Source organism: Emydura macquarii, unplaced genomic scaffold (assembly GCF_026122565.2).
Source record: "Emydura macquarii macquarii isolate MOO-44397 ecotype Brisbane River unplaced genomic scaffold, CSIRO-AGI_Emac_v2 contig_2768, whole genome shotgun sequence".
NCBI lineage: Eukaryota > Metazoa > Chordata > Testudines > Chelidae > Emydura > Emydura macquarii.
In genome coordinates this window covers 40,566,577-40,581,984 of record NW_027132905.1, presented here as the reverse complement: position 1 = coordinate 40,581,984, position 15,408 = coordinate 40,566,577, and the positions used below count along the sequence as shown (strand labels likewise).

Below are 15,408 nucleotides of genomic sequence, written 5' to 3'. Positions count from 1 at the left end.
GCCTTCTGTAAACGCTCCCCAGGTGTGAGGAAGGTCACCCACACAACTAAACTCAGACATTTTAGCTGCAGGCTGTGCCAAGGATATTCCTGATGGGTAAAATTCACCCTGTGAAGGGGGCCAGCATTGGCCCTGGCACTGCTACACTCCCAGTTGAGCCCCTTGGGCCATGTGCTGTCCCTCTGTCCAGGGGTGATTTGATTTAGTGAGAGTATTAGACAAAGTCCCATAGATTTCAGTCACTTTCCGTAATAGGATTTCCCTAGCAATCATGTGCAGATTCAGAAGAATAGGAGTGGGTCAGGCTGCAAGACTGGACTGCACCAGTGAGAGGGAGTTTTGCTGATGGCTGTGAGGTACAAACTGAGCGAAGTAGCAGGTCTAAGAAGAGCCAGTGGAATCTCTGGGGCAGCAGGAGTGTTTCACTGTAAGCATCTCTTATACCCTTTGAGCTTTTACATTAACCCCCGTCCCCTCTCCGCCTCCCCTCAGCCAGATTCTGTTCTAACAAAATAGTCACCAACAAAAGCCGGGGCCCCAAGAGCTCTGGCTGCATGTCCTTAAGTCGCCTTGTTGTGTCTTGGTCTTGCAGGGCATGTGGAATGCAAGGCCAACCACTGTTCCAAGCCCCCTGAAATGACCAGCTTAACAGGCTCAGCTAAGAGCAGAATGGCAGCCCCTGGATTTCCGTGAGAAACAGCAGTCAAGAGGAATCCTCTGCAGTGCTCTGCCCTCCCTTCTCCCCCATCACTAAAACAACCTCAGTGGCCCCTGATTCCCTTCCCATAAAAGAACAAGCCTCATGCCACTTGTTAACCCTCTCACAACCTGCTCCTCTCCAAAAATCCCCCAAGTAGCACTTCTCCCCAATTCCCTCCCCTCACCTGCCTCTCCCGTTCTGCCATCTAGCCCTATTCGATCCTGCTCCCTCCTTGACCACCTTCTGCCAAACTGTTTCCCCACTGGTTCCCAGTCCAAGCATCTGGGTGAAAAGTGGTTAATACGGGAGATGGATCAGAGAGAGTCTAGATCACAGGGAGTTTCTGGCAACAGGGAGATGGGGCAGGTTTCACTCCCTGTCCAAGCAGCTGCCTTCCTGCCAGAGTCCCTCTCCCCACACTAACTTCCTATCTTCCTCCCGCCCATCCTTCCTGAAAATTCCTGGAAAGCAGCCAGTTTCATGTTGTTTTAGCATTGTCTGGGGGGAATGAATAATTATTTTTGCTAGATGTCAGTCTGCACAGAGCAGAGATACATGTAACATCTATGCAAGCACCATATAAGTAGCATGCATTTGAACTACTAGAGGATTAGATCACGGATCAAAATATGTGTATTCACATTAGCTCATATCTAATGTAGCATGTCATTACACATACATCCCCTCATTTGAGCCTGGATTGCAGATCATTCTTCCCAAATACCAAAACTTAAAACTGCAGCCTTTCAAAGAGTCCTTTTAAAAGGCAAAAAGAAAAAGCAACAACCTAAATTTATCTAACCTTGGCTCTCAATAACGGGAAGGGGAGTGGTCTGATTGTACCGCTCTGAGACATGCCTAACCAGGAGACCAGAAACAGGAAATGATGTGGGCTTCCTCCCTAGCATCACGGGATGTTTCACTGATAAGAGGTGTCCAGACTAAACATACCCAGACTTGAGCTCTGTTGCACTGGGTGTTACCTACAATTGACTTCCACTTCAGCAAAAAAAAACAAAAAACCACCAAGGCCACAGGCAGTGCAGATCAAATAAACCCTTTTACTTATGGATGGATGAAGCTTTGCTGAGCTGCAGGTGTGTCATCTCTTGTATTTTGCTCTGGAATAAAATTTGACTTGTATTTTTTTTCATCTCCCATAATAGTCTCCCAGTAGTGAGGTTTTCAGATACATGGATTTAGCATGAGGCTAAAATTTGCAAAAACACCTAATTGACTTAGGAGCCTAAGGTTAAAATTTTCAAAAGTGACTTAGGTACTTAAGAGGCTAAAAATTTTGAAGAAAGTCACTGGGACTTACGCTGCTAAGTGTTTTTGAAAATTTTATACTATATGTCCTTGTGCCTTAAATTGTAGCTGCCAAACTTGCACAGGAAGAACGAGAGCGAGGGAGAGTATGTGTGCGCACATGTTAATGATTTTTGAAGAAACCACAGTTCTTTTGCCAGGTTTAGTCTGAGAAATAGCAGCGAACAAGCATGAGAAGACATAATAAACCCAGGGCTGGGCTTGTCAACAGGAATTTAAAAGTTAGGGGCCAACCTCCTGGTAAAAGGCATGCCTGTCAGGTGCTAACCCTTCCTCCTTTGTGTAAGGAGCCATGGACTCTTTGGCCCCATCCCTGTGCCTGGAAGCCCAGCTGCTTTTTCAGCATCAGTTTATGGCCCAGCGACCACTTTCAGCTCACTCTGGTCAAAAAATGAGTTTGACCAACTGCCAGTTTAAAATTACCTATCATGGAGAATGCACATTAGTTTACCCTCCATGTTAAAAATGTAGGCCTTATTTCCAGTCTGAATTTGTCAAAGAGCATTGCTGGGGGGGGCAGAGGCAATTTAAAATATTCATGTTTTCCCTCCTTCAGCCCACACCGCTCATGCCTTCCCTTCAAATCAGCTGCATGATTACATGACTAGCATTGTCTTCCCTTCCCCAAACTCCTTTCCGTTTAACATCCAAAGTGTCGGGATTCTTGTCTGTGTGTAAAGTGAGATCACAGTTGACCTTTCGGGGGGCTGTGAGAAACTTGAAGGTCCAGCCGGCTCATCAGAAAGCATTTTTGGAGATTCATGCTAATCACCCATCTAAACTGCATGGAAATGAGTCACTTCAGCCATTTAGCAGGCAGTTATACTCCTGCATGTTGCTACCTGAAAAATCCATGGGTTTAAGAACTGCACGAGCTTGGGGCTTCAGTAAATGACCTCCTCAGTCTTTCCCCTTCTAACTCTTCTGTGATTCATACCATACCATTGGTCCAACATGTCTTGTACCTATCTCTAATAGTGAAGTGCTTCCAAGAAGGTGAACAGCTCCTATCATGCACATGGCTAACTGTACAGGGGGGTAGGAATGAAGAAATTCCTTCTTGCTCCTGCCATTGATCCTCGAGTACCCTGCAGCAGGAGGTTACATTACTCATCTCATAGCCTATATAAACTACTCAGGTTATTTTTCCAAAATTATCTAGTCCTTGTTTGACTGCACAGAGACCCAATGGAACCAAAATACTATGGTGTGGTTTTTTTTCCTCCCCTTCCCCCCCATTTGCTTTGCTGTAGATTGAGGACCTACAGGTTAAGCTTCAGCATGCCGAGGCTGACAGGGAACAGCTCCGAGCTGACCTGCTGCATGAGAGGGAGGCTCGGGAACACTTGGAAAAAGTGGTCAAGGAACTTCAGGAACAACTGTGGCCTAAATCAAGCAATCATCCCAGCAGTGAGAACACAGCAAATGACATTGAGAACTAAACAAACACCGCATCATCTAATCCATATACAGAATGACAGATATGCACAGTAAGGAAGGATGTGTGGGGTGTGTGTGGACGTGTATGCGTGAGCGGGTGTGTGTATCTCTGCACACATCTATAAATATGGACTTTATTATTAGTTGGAGGGCAAATGTTACTCTTTACAACAGAAGCACTGACTTATGCCTCTTTTTTCAATCCATATAGCACAACATCTTACTGTGCCTATAACACACGAAGTGTTTATAAACTAAATACTTTTGAGTCCACAGCAAATTTTCTACTGGCAAACTTCAAGCAAGCAGCATCATCCAACTCAAACCAGAGTATAAAGCAAGCAGCCATGCAGTGCTTTTATGTTGTCCTTGTGCTTGCTGAAACACTTTGGAATTTAAAAAAACAAAAAACCCACCAAACTTTTTGTTATAAGCTATTTAAAATGATTATATTATACAGACTTGGTATTAAAACAATTAACGAGATTTTTTTTTATAACAAGCCTTTAAAAGCAAAACAAAATAATAAATAAAACCCTTAATGCACAAATTTTACATGACTTGTTACAGGCTTTGGTATTCTTACTATAGAAACTCTCTGATGATGATGCCATTTCATCAGCAATTTTCCACCCCTTAGGAAGCCATCACAGTTTTAACACTGTCATGGGGTTCTTTGAGAATTTCAGAGTGCTTTTCAAAGTTGATTTTTTTTCTTAGTATGAACGATCCTCATTTTCCTCTGCTAAATCCAGGAAGAAAGAAGGATGGAGGGGAGTGCATGTGTGGGGAGTGTATGTTAGGGAGAGATAAACCCAGCCTTATTGACTTCAGTGTTTGTAAATCACGCCATAATTTTTAAAGATACCTGGCATTAACTGATGTGTTCAAAAGACTCACTTCATCCAAGAGCACTTCAGTTTAAGGAAAAGAAAGAAAGTGAATGAACTTAGTTGGCTGAAAAGTAAGCAAAAAAAAAAAAAAAGAAGAAGAGATGCATTTTGAAGTCATTCTGAAAACTTTACTTCAGCTTTCAGTTTTCCAGAGAACTCATCTTTGTTACACAATCTTTTCATAAATTCCATATTGATTTACCTACTCCGCATCATCTGTCAGGATTTCTGTGCCCAAGGAGAATGCAACACCAGATACTACAGAAAACTAAGAATGACAATTTTGCTGCTGTGAATAAGGCTACTTTTTTTTTTTTTTAAATAGAAATTACTTTAATTTTGGGATCCAAGCCGCAGCCCTGGAATAAAAATGCAGCATTACATCACTGTCTTTTTTTTTTTTTTTTTTTAAAAGAACTGCACTTTGTCAAAATCTTCCTCTGCATTTTATTCCACAGTTGTAAAGTTTACAGGTTGATCATTCTAGGTTGGAACGTGCTTTAAAGACATCAGAACATCCGCCTGATTCTCCACAGCCTGGCACCTCAAGTCATCATTCACACCCAGGCAAAGTGAATGCAGAGGCAGGGATAGAGCTACCAAATCAGGATTTTCCATAAACGTACACTAGTAGCAGTATTTTACACTCGCTTTGCATGGTTGTACACACCGACAGAAAGTGGAAGGATGTGGAGATTTGGGCTTTTCCCATGTGCTTGTCATAAATAGATGCAGTGCTTTACTGAACAAGGGAAATCATTTAATAAAAAATAAAACACATCTCATTGTGCACCCAAGTTTAAAGGCATAAGGTGAAAATTGGACCTGGGGCTGCTGATGTGCCTTCCAGCTAATTTTTCCTTTCAGCATCTTGTAAAGAAAATGTTGACTTTTTTTTTTCAACTTCAAAAAAAAAAAAAAAGTAACCTGTGCATCATTATAAACAGAAGTTATTCTCTCAGTGGAGCATATTCCTGGTAATCTTTAGTTGCTTTTTGGACATTTATGCAAACTGTGTAAGCTTGAAAATTATTTCCCAGTTGACAAAAAGCGGCTGCCAATCCTAAAATTATAGTATTTACTTACAGTGCATTAGAGAGAAATAAAAGATTTTTAAATTTTTTTTTAAAACAAGAGCTATTTGCTTGAATCCATTATAATAACCATTGTAACTGTGAGCATTAATGGGAAGTAAAGTTCATATATGTTTTAGGTACAAAGAGATGGTGTATGACAAGAATCAAATTATTGGGACAATGCAGAACTGTGGGGAGCAAACAAAAATTGTAATACCAAGTAAATTACATTAAATGAAAACTGTCCGGTTATACAGGGGGAGGAGGGATAGCCCTTGTGTGTTTGGGATGGTGGAGATTGAATTAAGGTGCAAATCTCTTCTAAAGTGCAATGCAAAAGGAACATTGTTTATGCAGGGGTATTTTTATGTGGGTTTTTTTTGTTTTGGGGGGGGGGTTGTTTTTGTTTTTTTTTTGCTTCTTTGTATTTTTCTGCAATTATTAAAAATCGTATGCATGGAATTAAAATCTCTGCCATATGTATATTCATTAATGGGCATTATTACTGTCTTATGTAAAGGGTTTGTTATGCAATATGCATAAAATTGTTCTCAGCCTTATGATTTCCACATCTGTATTTTTCAGTTATTTCTTTAAGGGAAACTAAATAATTTAGCTTTAGCTGAGTGTTGCATATTTTAGAAGGTCTCTCATATGCTGTGCTCTATTGCCATGTCAAGAAATTACACATAGAACAAATCTGTTGCTTTTCACTATCCTGGCTTCTTTGAAGCAGAAATTTTAATTTTTTTGTCTAACCTTTGAATGTATCTCTTTCCTTATGACATAACAAAAATTTGCAGCATGTTGAAGTCTCTAACTGTCTCATCCAGGAAAAACAACGCTTCTTACCTGCAGTGGATCATATATTTCATCCTTGTATTTATGTGGCATGTATATTTATTCACCGGGACAACTTCTCCTGTGTGTATGAAGTCTTTTTTCTCGAAAACAAATGAATTCTGCATTTTTTCAGGGAAGGAAAAAATAAGATCGCAAATAGCTTTATCAAGAAACACCAGGGAGGAAAATTCTCCATATTCAAACTGCGTGCTATTAGGTTTTTTAAGTTTTGATTTTTCACGATATGTTACAATAAATCGGTTGAGTGTAATCCTTTGACTGCCACCTTTACTATGTTTCAAATTAAAATCAAGCGCTAAGTAGAGTTATTTTAAGTTGGAGGAAACAACCTAATAGAAAATCGCTCTAAATTAAGGTTTAACCTGATGCAATAAAATAAGGTTAAGAACCCCACTCCTAATAATGCAAGAAGACTATGGGAACAAACTACACCAGCACTATGTTAGGAGACGTCTGTAAAATGGGATTTGATTTTTTTTCGTCTTTCCAAAATAAATTTTGTGATGAGCAAACAGTAGAATCTTGGCATCGCTAGAGAGCATGTCCTTTTCTTTTTAACTCAAAACTTCTATTCAGGGATTATAAATCAATGTATCGGGGAAAGAGGATATCTGGGTATTTTCAAGATCACACAGCCACTTGATTCTAGAAAACATCTGTCGATAATGGTGGTAACACTGGTGACAGAAACTTCGGTGACGGTTGTTTGTGGTGAGGGAGTTCTGTGTGTAATTTCTGCGTATGCAACATAGCACTGAAGTAAAATAGTTACATCCCTCACAGATTGAATTGCTTTTAATTTGATCATGGCTGCATCCATATGCACCCAAGTCAATAGGGTGCCTAGGAACTGTAGGATTGCATTCCCTCCCTTTGCATTTGCCATTTAGTTTCCTTTAAGAAGTTAAAAGGGAGAAGAGGTGTTTTATACAGGCTATTGACTCTCCCTATACTTAAAAATATATTACCTAGATAATTGTATATTCTGTTTAATTACTCACTGTTTCTATACTGAAAGAAGACTTAACGAAGGGAAAAAACAGCAATAACATTCATATCTATGGAGCAGCTAACTAATATACATGATACCCTGCTTTTCAAACAGAACTAGCCAATGTAAAAAAAATAAAAAAGTAAATTCAACATGTAAATACATTTTTTTTCATTTTACACTGTTGTATTATAAGTGTATATGGTGTTTACTTTTCAAAACTCTTTCTTACCTGGTAGTTGTCTTGTTTTATGAGTTGTGTTTTTAACTAAGAACAACTTTTGCTGTCTGTTAGGAAAAACAAAACAAAAAACAAACACTTTTTGCAAGTTTTCAAAGTGAGTTAACTTTTCATTATCATTTGCATTTTATTTGTCCTTATTTTCATTGTAAAGTATTTTATTATTAAAAAGAAGTTGATTTTCCCCCCATCGGTCCATGTGTTTTAGAGGGATGTTTTGTTTTTTGGGTGTTCTTTGTTTTTTAAAATCAAATGAATTCACAGAAATGACATTTTTTTTCCAATTGAGGAAAAAGATCTATACATTTATAATAGCCAATAGCATTTCAGCACATTTTGTTATCCTGGTCTCTCCTATGCTGCTGCTAATGACAATATTATGACTTACTCTACTATTCTAGAACTATTTTTATGTAATTAATGTATGCTTTCTTGTTTATAAATGCCTGATTTAAAAAAAATAAGAAAAAAGCTTGGCATATTTATCTATTTCGCTGTGTACCTTGACAGTCCTTTTACATCCCCTTTTCCACATCCCCTCCTCTGAAACAGATAATATTGTAAAATAAAGGACTTCATGAGATTATGTATGAAAATAGCTATGCTTATATACCACAGTGACTGAATGTACAGTGTATAGACGCATTACCTAAAATAAAATTGTTTGTCCAGAAAAAAAAAATAGATAAGCGATCTTAATTGAGTCTCTCAGTACCTGCATTATGGTCTAAATTCTCAGAGTGGCTAAGTCCCAGCTCCTCAAAGGTATTAGACACCTAGCTCCAATTGGAATGACCCAGCGTGTTAACTTAAAGGGGGCCTAAATTTCAGAAAGGGCTGAGCAGCTGCCAACTGAAAATCAGGCTCCTTTTAACATGGTGTGAATTGGGTGCCCAAAAGCAGGAGTCGCTCTTGATAATTCAGGCTTGTCGGTCTCTCCCTTTCTCTCTCACTCACACACAGTAGCACCATACACTGGCATATCAGGAAATACCTGGTTTCATTTCCCTCTTGTTTCTGTCAGAATAATAGTCACACCAGCCCTCCCCTACTCAAAATCTAATCCCATTCACCACTTAGGAGCCTCTCCCTTCATATTCCCTCATGCAAGCTCCCTCTGCACTACGGTAAATTTCTATTAGAGTAGTGCCAGTTAGGCCCCTGTTACACTAGGTGCTGTGGAAACACCTGACAACGCTCCTGCCTGGAGAGCTTACTTCTAGCTGAATATTTACTAAGGTTACCATTTCTCACAGTTAACTGTGAGTGATGCAAAGTTTGGTCTCAGCATGGCAAAAAAATTCCCATTGAATTAAAAGGGAGCAAGATACTCGCCAAGGAGCAGCCCTTTCCAGTGGCACGAAGCCACTCTCTGCCCCCATGCCCATTAAAAAGACTCAGGATAAAGCGCAAAAATAAGGTGAGAAGGATGTCTTACAGGCAGGCCAAGACAGGGGGAGAGGGCATTAAGGACATGGCTACCTGGGAAGCTAGGGCATGTCTCTTTAACTCCCCAGGCGCTCTGTTTCATGTGCGCAATAAACGATGAAGGGGCCTTTTGCGCACACTGCTGACTAGGAAAAGGAATTTTTCCAGTTAAAAACCCCCAGCCATGCCTAAAATAGCTGATTGGAGAAATGCAATGAGAGCCCTGCCCCATCTGTCAACATAGTCCTCCCAGAGTGAATTAAGAGACTCCATGTCGGCCTGAAACACCTACTCAATGTGCTCTGGCAGCCTTGCCCTTCTGACAGAGGTAAATGGCACTCTATGAAGGTTGTCTACTGTGTATGGACCTTCAGCGGATTTAAAAAAAACCAGGGTCCTGGCAAGTCTGCATAGTCGCTACCATAGTAGGACACTGCCTGTACCCATCTTTCATGCAATGCTAAATGAAGTAACGCCTGTGTGTGTGTATATTGTTGTTAAAGCAATTTGAGAGTCCTGCTACATTAAAAGCTGATTCTCATCGATTTCCAGATTGAGACAGCTGGGCGGATCAGCCCTCGCCTTTAGCACTAAGGGGAGGCGGAGTGCTGCTGCCCCCATCTCCCACCCATACTGAGACCCTCAGTAACGTATCTGCCACACAGTTAGCCTTCGTGTTTATTTCAAAAGTTCAGGCAAAAATCTTTACCACCAAAGGGCCTTTTATGTTAGAGATTGCCCAGACGTTGACGCTAAGGTTTTGGTTTTTTTTTAAGCTGGTGGAAAATGAGCAGCTATTTGTCAGCTGGAGCGTCCTTGTGTCTTTTTAGGTTCGCAAACATCAATAGTTAAGAGAACGATTTTGTGAAACCCTAGAGAGTGGTTCCTTCAGTCTGCACTCCCACAATTTTAACTATATCATCACTTTGTCCCAGCACAAAGTTGCTCTGGGGGTGTCCATCCAAGCTGCCATAGGGTTTCTGGAATTAGAACGCCCGTCCCGCAATGGCTTTAAACAATATCTTTTTCTGCCAGTAGGCCCAAAGACGTCAGTGCTCTTTAGGGAGATGTGAAACTCAGTAGCAGAGAAAGATGTCGTAGCCCTCCCGAACAGTGTTTTCAAAGGTGGTCAATGCCCATTGACAGTCCCCTTTGAAAAGCCCAGTCCAAGTGACGTGCTCAACCGATCATGACTCAGTTCGAGTGCCCCCACGACTCAAACCTTGCAGTCCTGAGGCTAAAGCTATGGCTCTCCACAGCCCCTGCAGTGTGGGGGAAATTACCAGCTCACCCACCGTCTACATTAGCAGGGTTTTTTTTTGGTTACTTAAGTTATAAGAACTTTAGCTGACCAGCTAAGCCCCTCAGGTCACACACTACCAATTGGACCATCCTGTGCTCACAGCAGCATAAGGCAGGAGTACTACCATGGCAATACCAGGGTTACTCTGGGCCCATCCGAGTAACTCAGCTCTGGCCCTGGCTCCGCTAACACCCAGGTTCTCTGTGGGTTTACTAGGTTGAGAGTGGGCAGAAGCTTGCACTGCAGCTGCTTAACTTTGGAGCCATAGAGGATTTGAGGGCGGGGAGCAGGAAGTTTTCGGCACCAAAATCCCATTGACTTCGAAAGACACTAGGCACCAAACAGCGCTTAGAAATTTTTCTAAGCGCTATTAGGTGCCTATCCACCACTTCAGCCAACTCGAGGCCTTTGTTGACTGGGCCCTTGCACCCTCTGCAGAGTTATAAATGGAAACCCCCGTCCTGCTAGGAAGGTCGTCTTCCTCCTTCCCTAGGCCCTCTAGTCCAGCTTTAAACAGCAGCAGCAAAGTAATTAGGCAGCTCCTCATAGCCAGACAGACTGATGGCCTGGGTCTAGCAGGCGCTGTGAACGCTCATCACGTGTTTTGTTTTGTTTTTTTTTGAAAAAAAGAAAGTTCAAGCCCTACTGGGTTCTCAGCAGGTTCCAAGCTTGTTTGTGCCTGGACATCCCTTTAGCTGACAGCGTTGGGACTCAGAAGACCTGCGTTCCGGTCACGCTTCAGCTACTGGCTTCTGGATGACCCTGGGCAAGGCACGTCCCTGCTGTGCCTCACTTTCCTCATCTTCTAAAGTGCTTTGAAATCCCCATTTTACAGAAGGAAATGAGGCCCAGTGATGGACTAAGTGATTTGCCCAGGGTCACACAGGAAGTCTGTGGCAGAGAATCAAATCAGGTCTCCCCCAGCCCAGGCTGATGTCTACACTGCGAACTAAGAGCCCGGCAGCAACAAGTCTCAGAGTCTGGGTCAACTGCTGCAGGCTCTTGGGGCTGATGCTACGGAACTAAGAACAGCAGCGTAGACATTCAGGCTGCAGCCTGGGCTCTGAAATGGCAAGGGTGGCGGGGCATAGACCAGGCTCCAGCCTGAGAGGGCATGCCTACACTGCTATTTGCAGCCCCATAGCACCAGCCTGAGTTAATTGACCTGGGCTCAGAGACTCACTGCTGCTGGGTTTGATTTGTTATTTGCAGTGTAGATGCACCCTGAGAGGACGAGTTCATTTCAGTGGGGTCTTTGTACATGGCTAAAGATACATCTAAACATTGCAATAAAATACCTGTGGCACCAAGCCTCAGAGCCCAGGTCATCTGACTTGGCTAGCGAGGCTTGGGCTGTGGGGCTAAAAATTGCAGTGTAAGTTTTCAGGCTGGGCTAGAGCCCGGGCTCTGGGCCCCACACCACCCACAGGGCATCAGAGCCCATGCTCCAGGCTGGGCCCCAACGTCTACACTGCAAGCTTTAGCCCAGCAGCTCACGCCCAAATCAGCTACAGCCAGCTGCAGGTCTTCCATTGCAGCACAGACTTACCCTACAGCATCAAGCCATATTTTGGGTACTGTATAAACACCACCACATATACATGGACACAGAGGAGCGCATAGAGTTACCCATCCTGACTATATAGCAATACTAGCTAAAAACGCTGTGTCCTTTGCCTTCTCTGTAGTTAAATAGCTTGTACGTATGCACAGATATATCCCTACCATATTGTAAATACAATAGCTTGCCCATTTCAGCTTGTGACGCAGATTTATTATGTTCCAGTTTTTGAAAGTATGCAGCTTAACAACAGATCCATCCCTCAAAAAACAAACTATGATATCTGGCTTCTGTAGGTGGAGGTGGCATCAAATTCTCTTTCATGTAGGAGGCAGACTCAGATTTCCTGCTGCGTTTGATCTCTTCTGGCATACCAGAAATCTGCACGCACAGTCTTGTATGTTCTAAGCCACCAACACGCGGTTGAGCATTATCGCAGCACCTTCCCTGCACTGTATCCCAGACAGCTTAGCAACAGGACTCTACAGGGACCGTGCAGGCACAGATCGTTGTTTTGTGCCCTGTTGCTGAGCCCTATGGCTGTATAATGTAGGGAAGAAGAAAATACAGTGGAAAACAAACACACACACAATTACTTTTTCTTCAATTTCCCTGTGAAAAAGGTCAGTCCATTTTCTATTGAGAAGAGAGAAATGTATATATATATATATATATAAAAAATTAATGTTCAATAAAAAAACCCAAAAAAATAGAAGAGGGAAAAAAGCAAAGAAGAGGACGGAAACATATGTTAAAGTAATTTGTGGCAAGTCTTCTTATGGTTTTCTGAGAAATGGCAGCAGAATTTCCACAGCTCTGGTCCATTTCTTCGCATACCCTTGTAAAACAGTGGAAAAGCCAGAAAAGGATCAACAGGGTGGGTTTGTTTTTTTGGTTTTTGTTTGGTTTTTATTCTACCTTATATTTCTGACTCATCCTTTTGTTTGTTTGTTCCCATTCCCTCCCTCCACATCCTGGCTGGAAGCAGTGGGCATATGTGGCATGGGCTGGGTGAGCTGGTGAATGCTCCTGTGGAAGGTGGAACACCCCACACAGTATGGGACAGCAATGCTGGCCTAAGGGGACTGACCCCATTCTCTCTCTTTCTGTGTGTGTGGGGGGTGGGGGGGGGGGGAGGAGTGGGAAGGGGACAACACATTTCCTCTACATGCTGCCTCCCACCAGTACAGCGGGAGCAAAGCATTTCCATGGTACATTTCATCTTGGACTTTCTGCCGACACTCCCAACATGGGCCCAAATTACATCTATTATGGTGGCAATTTTTTAGCGGTAGGGACGTGTCTTGTGGGCTTGTTCTGAAACCTGCGAACTAATTTCACTTTGCCCCGCAAGCAGCCATCAGCTTTTGGTCAGAGCTAGAGCTGGATTCAAACCAATGTCCAAACAGTGAAAGACCCAGTCCCCCTTAGCCAGCAAGTCTCCCACAACCATTGTATCTATGATCCCTCAGGTGGAAAGGAAGCGCCGGATTAGAACAAGGCATTTAGATTTCTCTTTCTTATGACCAGGCCTCTCATCTCTCCCCCCAAGATTTTCTCTCTCTTTTGCTACTGCCTCATCACAACCCTTGAGCTTTTGGCACCCATATATTTTTAGTATATGTTCTGCGGTGCTCTGGCCTAATTCCTCCTGCCTATGCTGACAATTGCCGGTGAGAGATCATTAACAGACACCTTTCCTATTCTATAACTAAATGAACAAGCTGGTCATGACTCCAATGGACATTTCTGGTGGAGTAGTGGGAACTGAACCGGTCACTTCTTCCTCCAGCTCCCAAAAGGGGAGAAACATACAGCAAAGGGTTGGTCTGAATTTGCCTCAGCAGCCCAGGTGTTTATGTGGGGTTCTCTTTAGGTCACGGAGTGAGTAGTGGGTGTCTGAGATGTTTTGATGACAAGGAGTTACCTTAAGAAAAATTCCCAAGCAGAAGCACGACTGTAATGTAACATTAGGGCTCTTCCCATTTAATTTTACATGCTCTATATATGGACTCCAGTGCATAGAAATAAGAGAATGAAGAGAAACTGCAATCATCATTCACTCCCTGAATCCCATCTTCTAGTTCACAAAGCTAAATCTGCAAACACTTCCACTTCAAAGAATCTAGATGGATTCACCCACAGATGCTTCTGAATGCCAGAACACAGACAGATTCAATACCTTCATGTCAAACACCAATGCGGATTAAGGCTCTGCCGGCAAACGCACAAGGGCTCAGCTACGTACATCAATAGACTCACTGACTTCATGTTCAGCATGTGTGTGTTTGCAGGATTGGCATCTCAGAGGCCTGAAAATGCAATTGCCAAATGAACTCCTGGAAGGACAGAACAAAAATAACCAGAGACTTCAGTGAAATAGGTTTTCATCCATCTTCACTTCCAATTGACTGGACCACATACTGGTACTTTCACCCTTACATACACAAATCCACCTACAGGTCCCATCATCTACCCACCTTTTTTAATTTTGCAAGCCAAAATTAAAATATCAAATATTCAAATTATCTGACTTGCATACTTGACTGGAAATGTCCATTTTTAGTACAAGTGTCAAGCCTTCCCTCCCTCCCCCCACCCCACTTGTTTAGATAAACCTCTAATGTTTTGCTTGAGATAAGAACTGGGCCTGCAAAAATTGAGTTGCCACTTATTTTCTTTTTCCAAAAATACTGCGAAGCTCCAAGAACAAGGCAAGCTGATGTGCTATTAAAAATACAGCCAGTCTTCCTGAAAATGGCTTACAAAAATAAAATAACTGTTTCCACCTTGCAGTGAGGAGTCGCATTCCCTGCCACTTACAATATTCACTAGTTCATTTTCTTACCATGCAATTGTACATTTCCTTCAGTGTGGAATATGGGGGCAAATTCTGACTTCATATACTCTGCTGCAAGTCAGAATCACTCCGCTGAAATCAGTCCAGATTTACACTGGCACAGCTGACAGCAGAGCATGGTCTATGCTTCAGGTTAATTGCCATCGTGTTAACGGGCGCAAATGAGCCAAGGAGGCTGATACTGCCATCCGTATGCAGGGACCACTCCCTTTGAAGTCATCAATGCCTTTGTTCTGAGTGGGGAGGTGGGATCCAGCCAATGTTCTCTCTGCCCATGTAAACAGCTCTAGGTTGGCTGCACATATACAGGGTCAAAGCAGAGCTGTAGTTCGTGTTGTCCTGGCAGAAGCGAGGTGCTTGGCTGCCATAGCCATGTCAGGAAGTGCATGCACACAGGTCCCAGAACGATAGCTCAGGATGTAAGAGGGACCTAGCTCTTCTGCAGGTTTAAACAGAAACCAGAATCTGGCTCTGCTCTCTCGGGTTTTTCTGGAGACTGCTAAGGCTAACTTGGCAGCCAGAGATTGGCCCACAGCATGGAAATCTTCGCTGTCTGTATCTGAGTGGCATTTAGCTTTCCAACCCTATGGGGCACTTTCTACTTGGATCATCCCTGCTCAGCTCTCTCAAGTTTATCTGGCTACTCTTTATTCTAGGAGCCTTTATAAAACTGACCTAGATTGCAGACACATACATAGAGCAAAAGAACTGTGTTTTTCATT

At 42.6% G+C, this 15,408-nt stretch overlaps 1 protein-coding gene across 3 annotated transcripts in view; it reads left to right on the top strand.

The window, feature by feature from the left end:
- The window catches only part of SKI (SKI proto-oncogene), a 141,640-nt gene extending 135,639 nt beyond the window's left edge, over positions 1–6,001 (top strand). For 2 of the 3 annotated variants that reach the window (XM_067567161.1, XM_067567160.1), the window contains exon 7: positions 3,283–6,001. In XM_067567161.1, coding sequence (XP_067423262.1) covers positions 3,283–3,471 — 189 coding nt within the window. In that variant the 3' untranslated portion in view covers positions 3,472–6,001. Of the gene's footprint in view, positions 1–592; positions 3,252–3,282 lie in introns of those variants that run through there. The other variant, XM_067567162.1, reaches the window with a different exon arrangement.
- Positions 6,002–15,408: the final 9,407 nt, after the last annotated feature.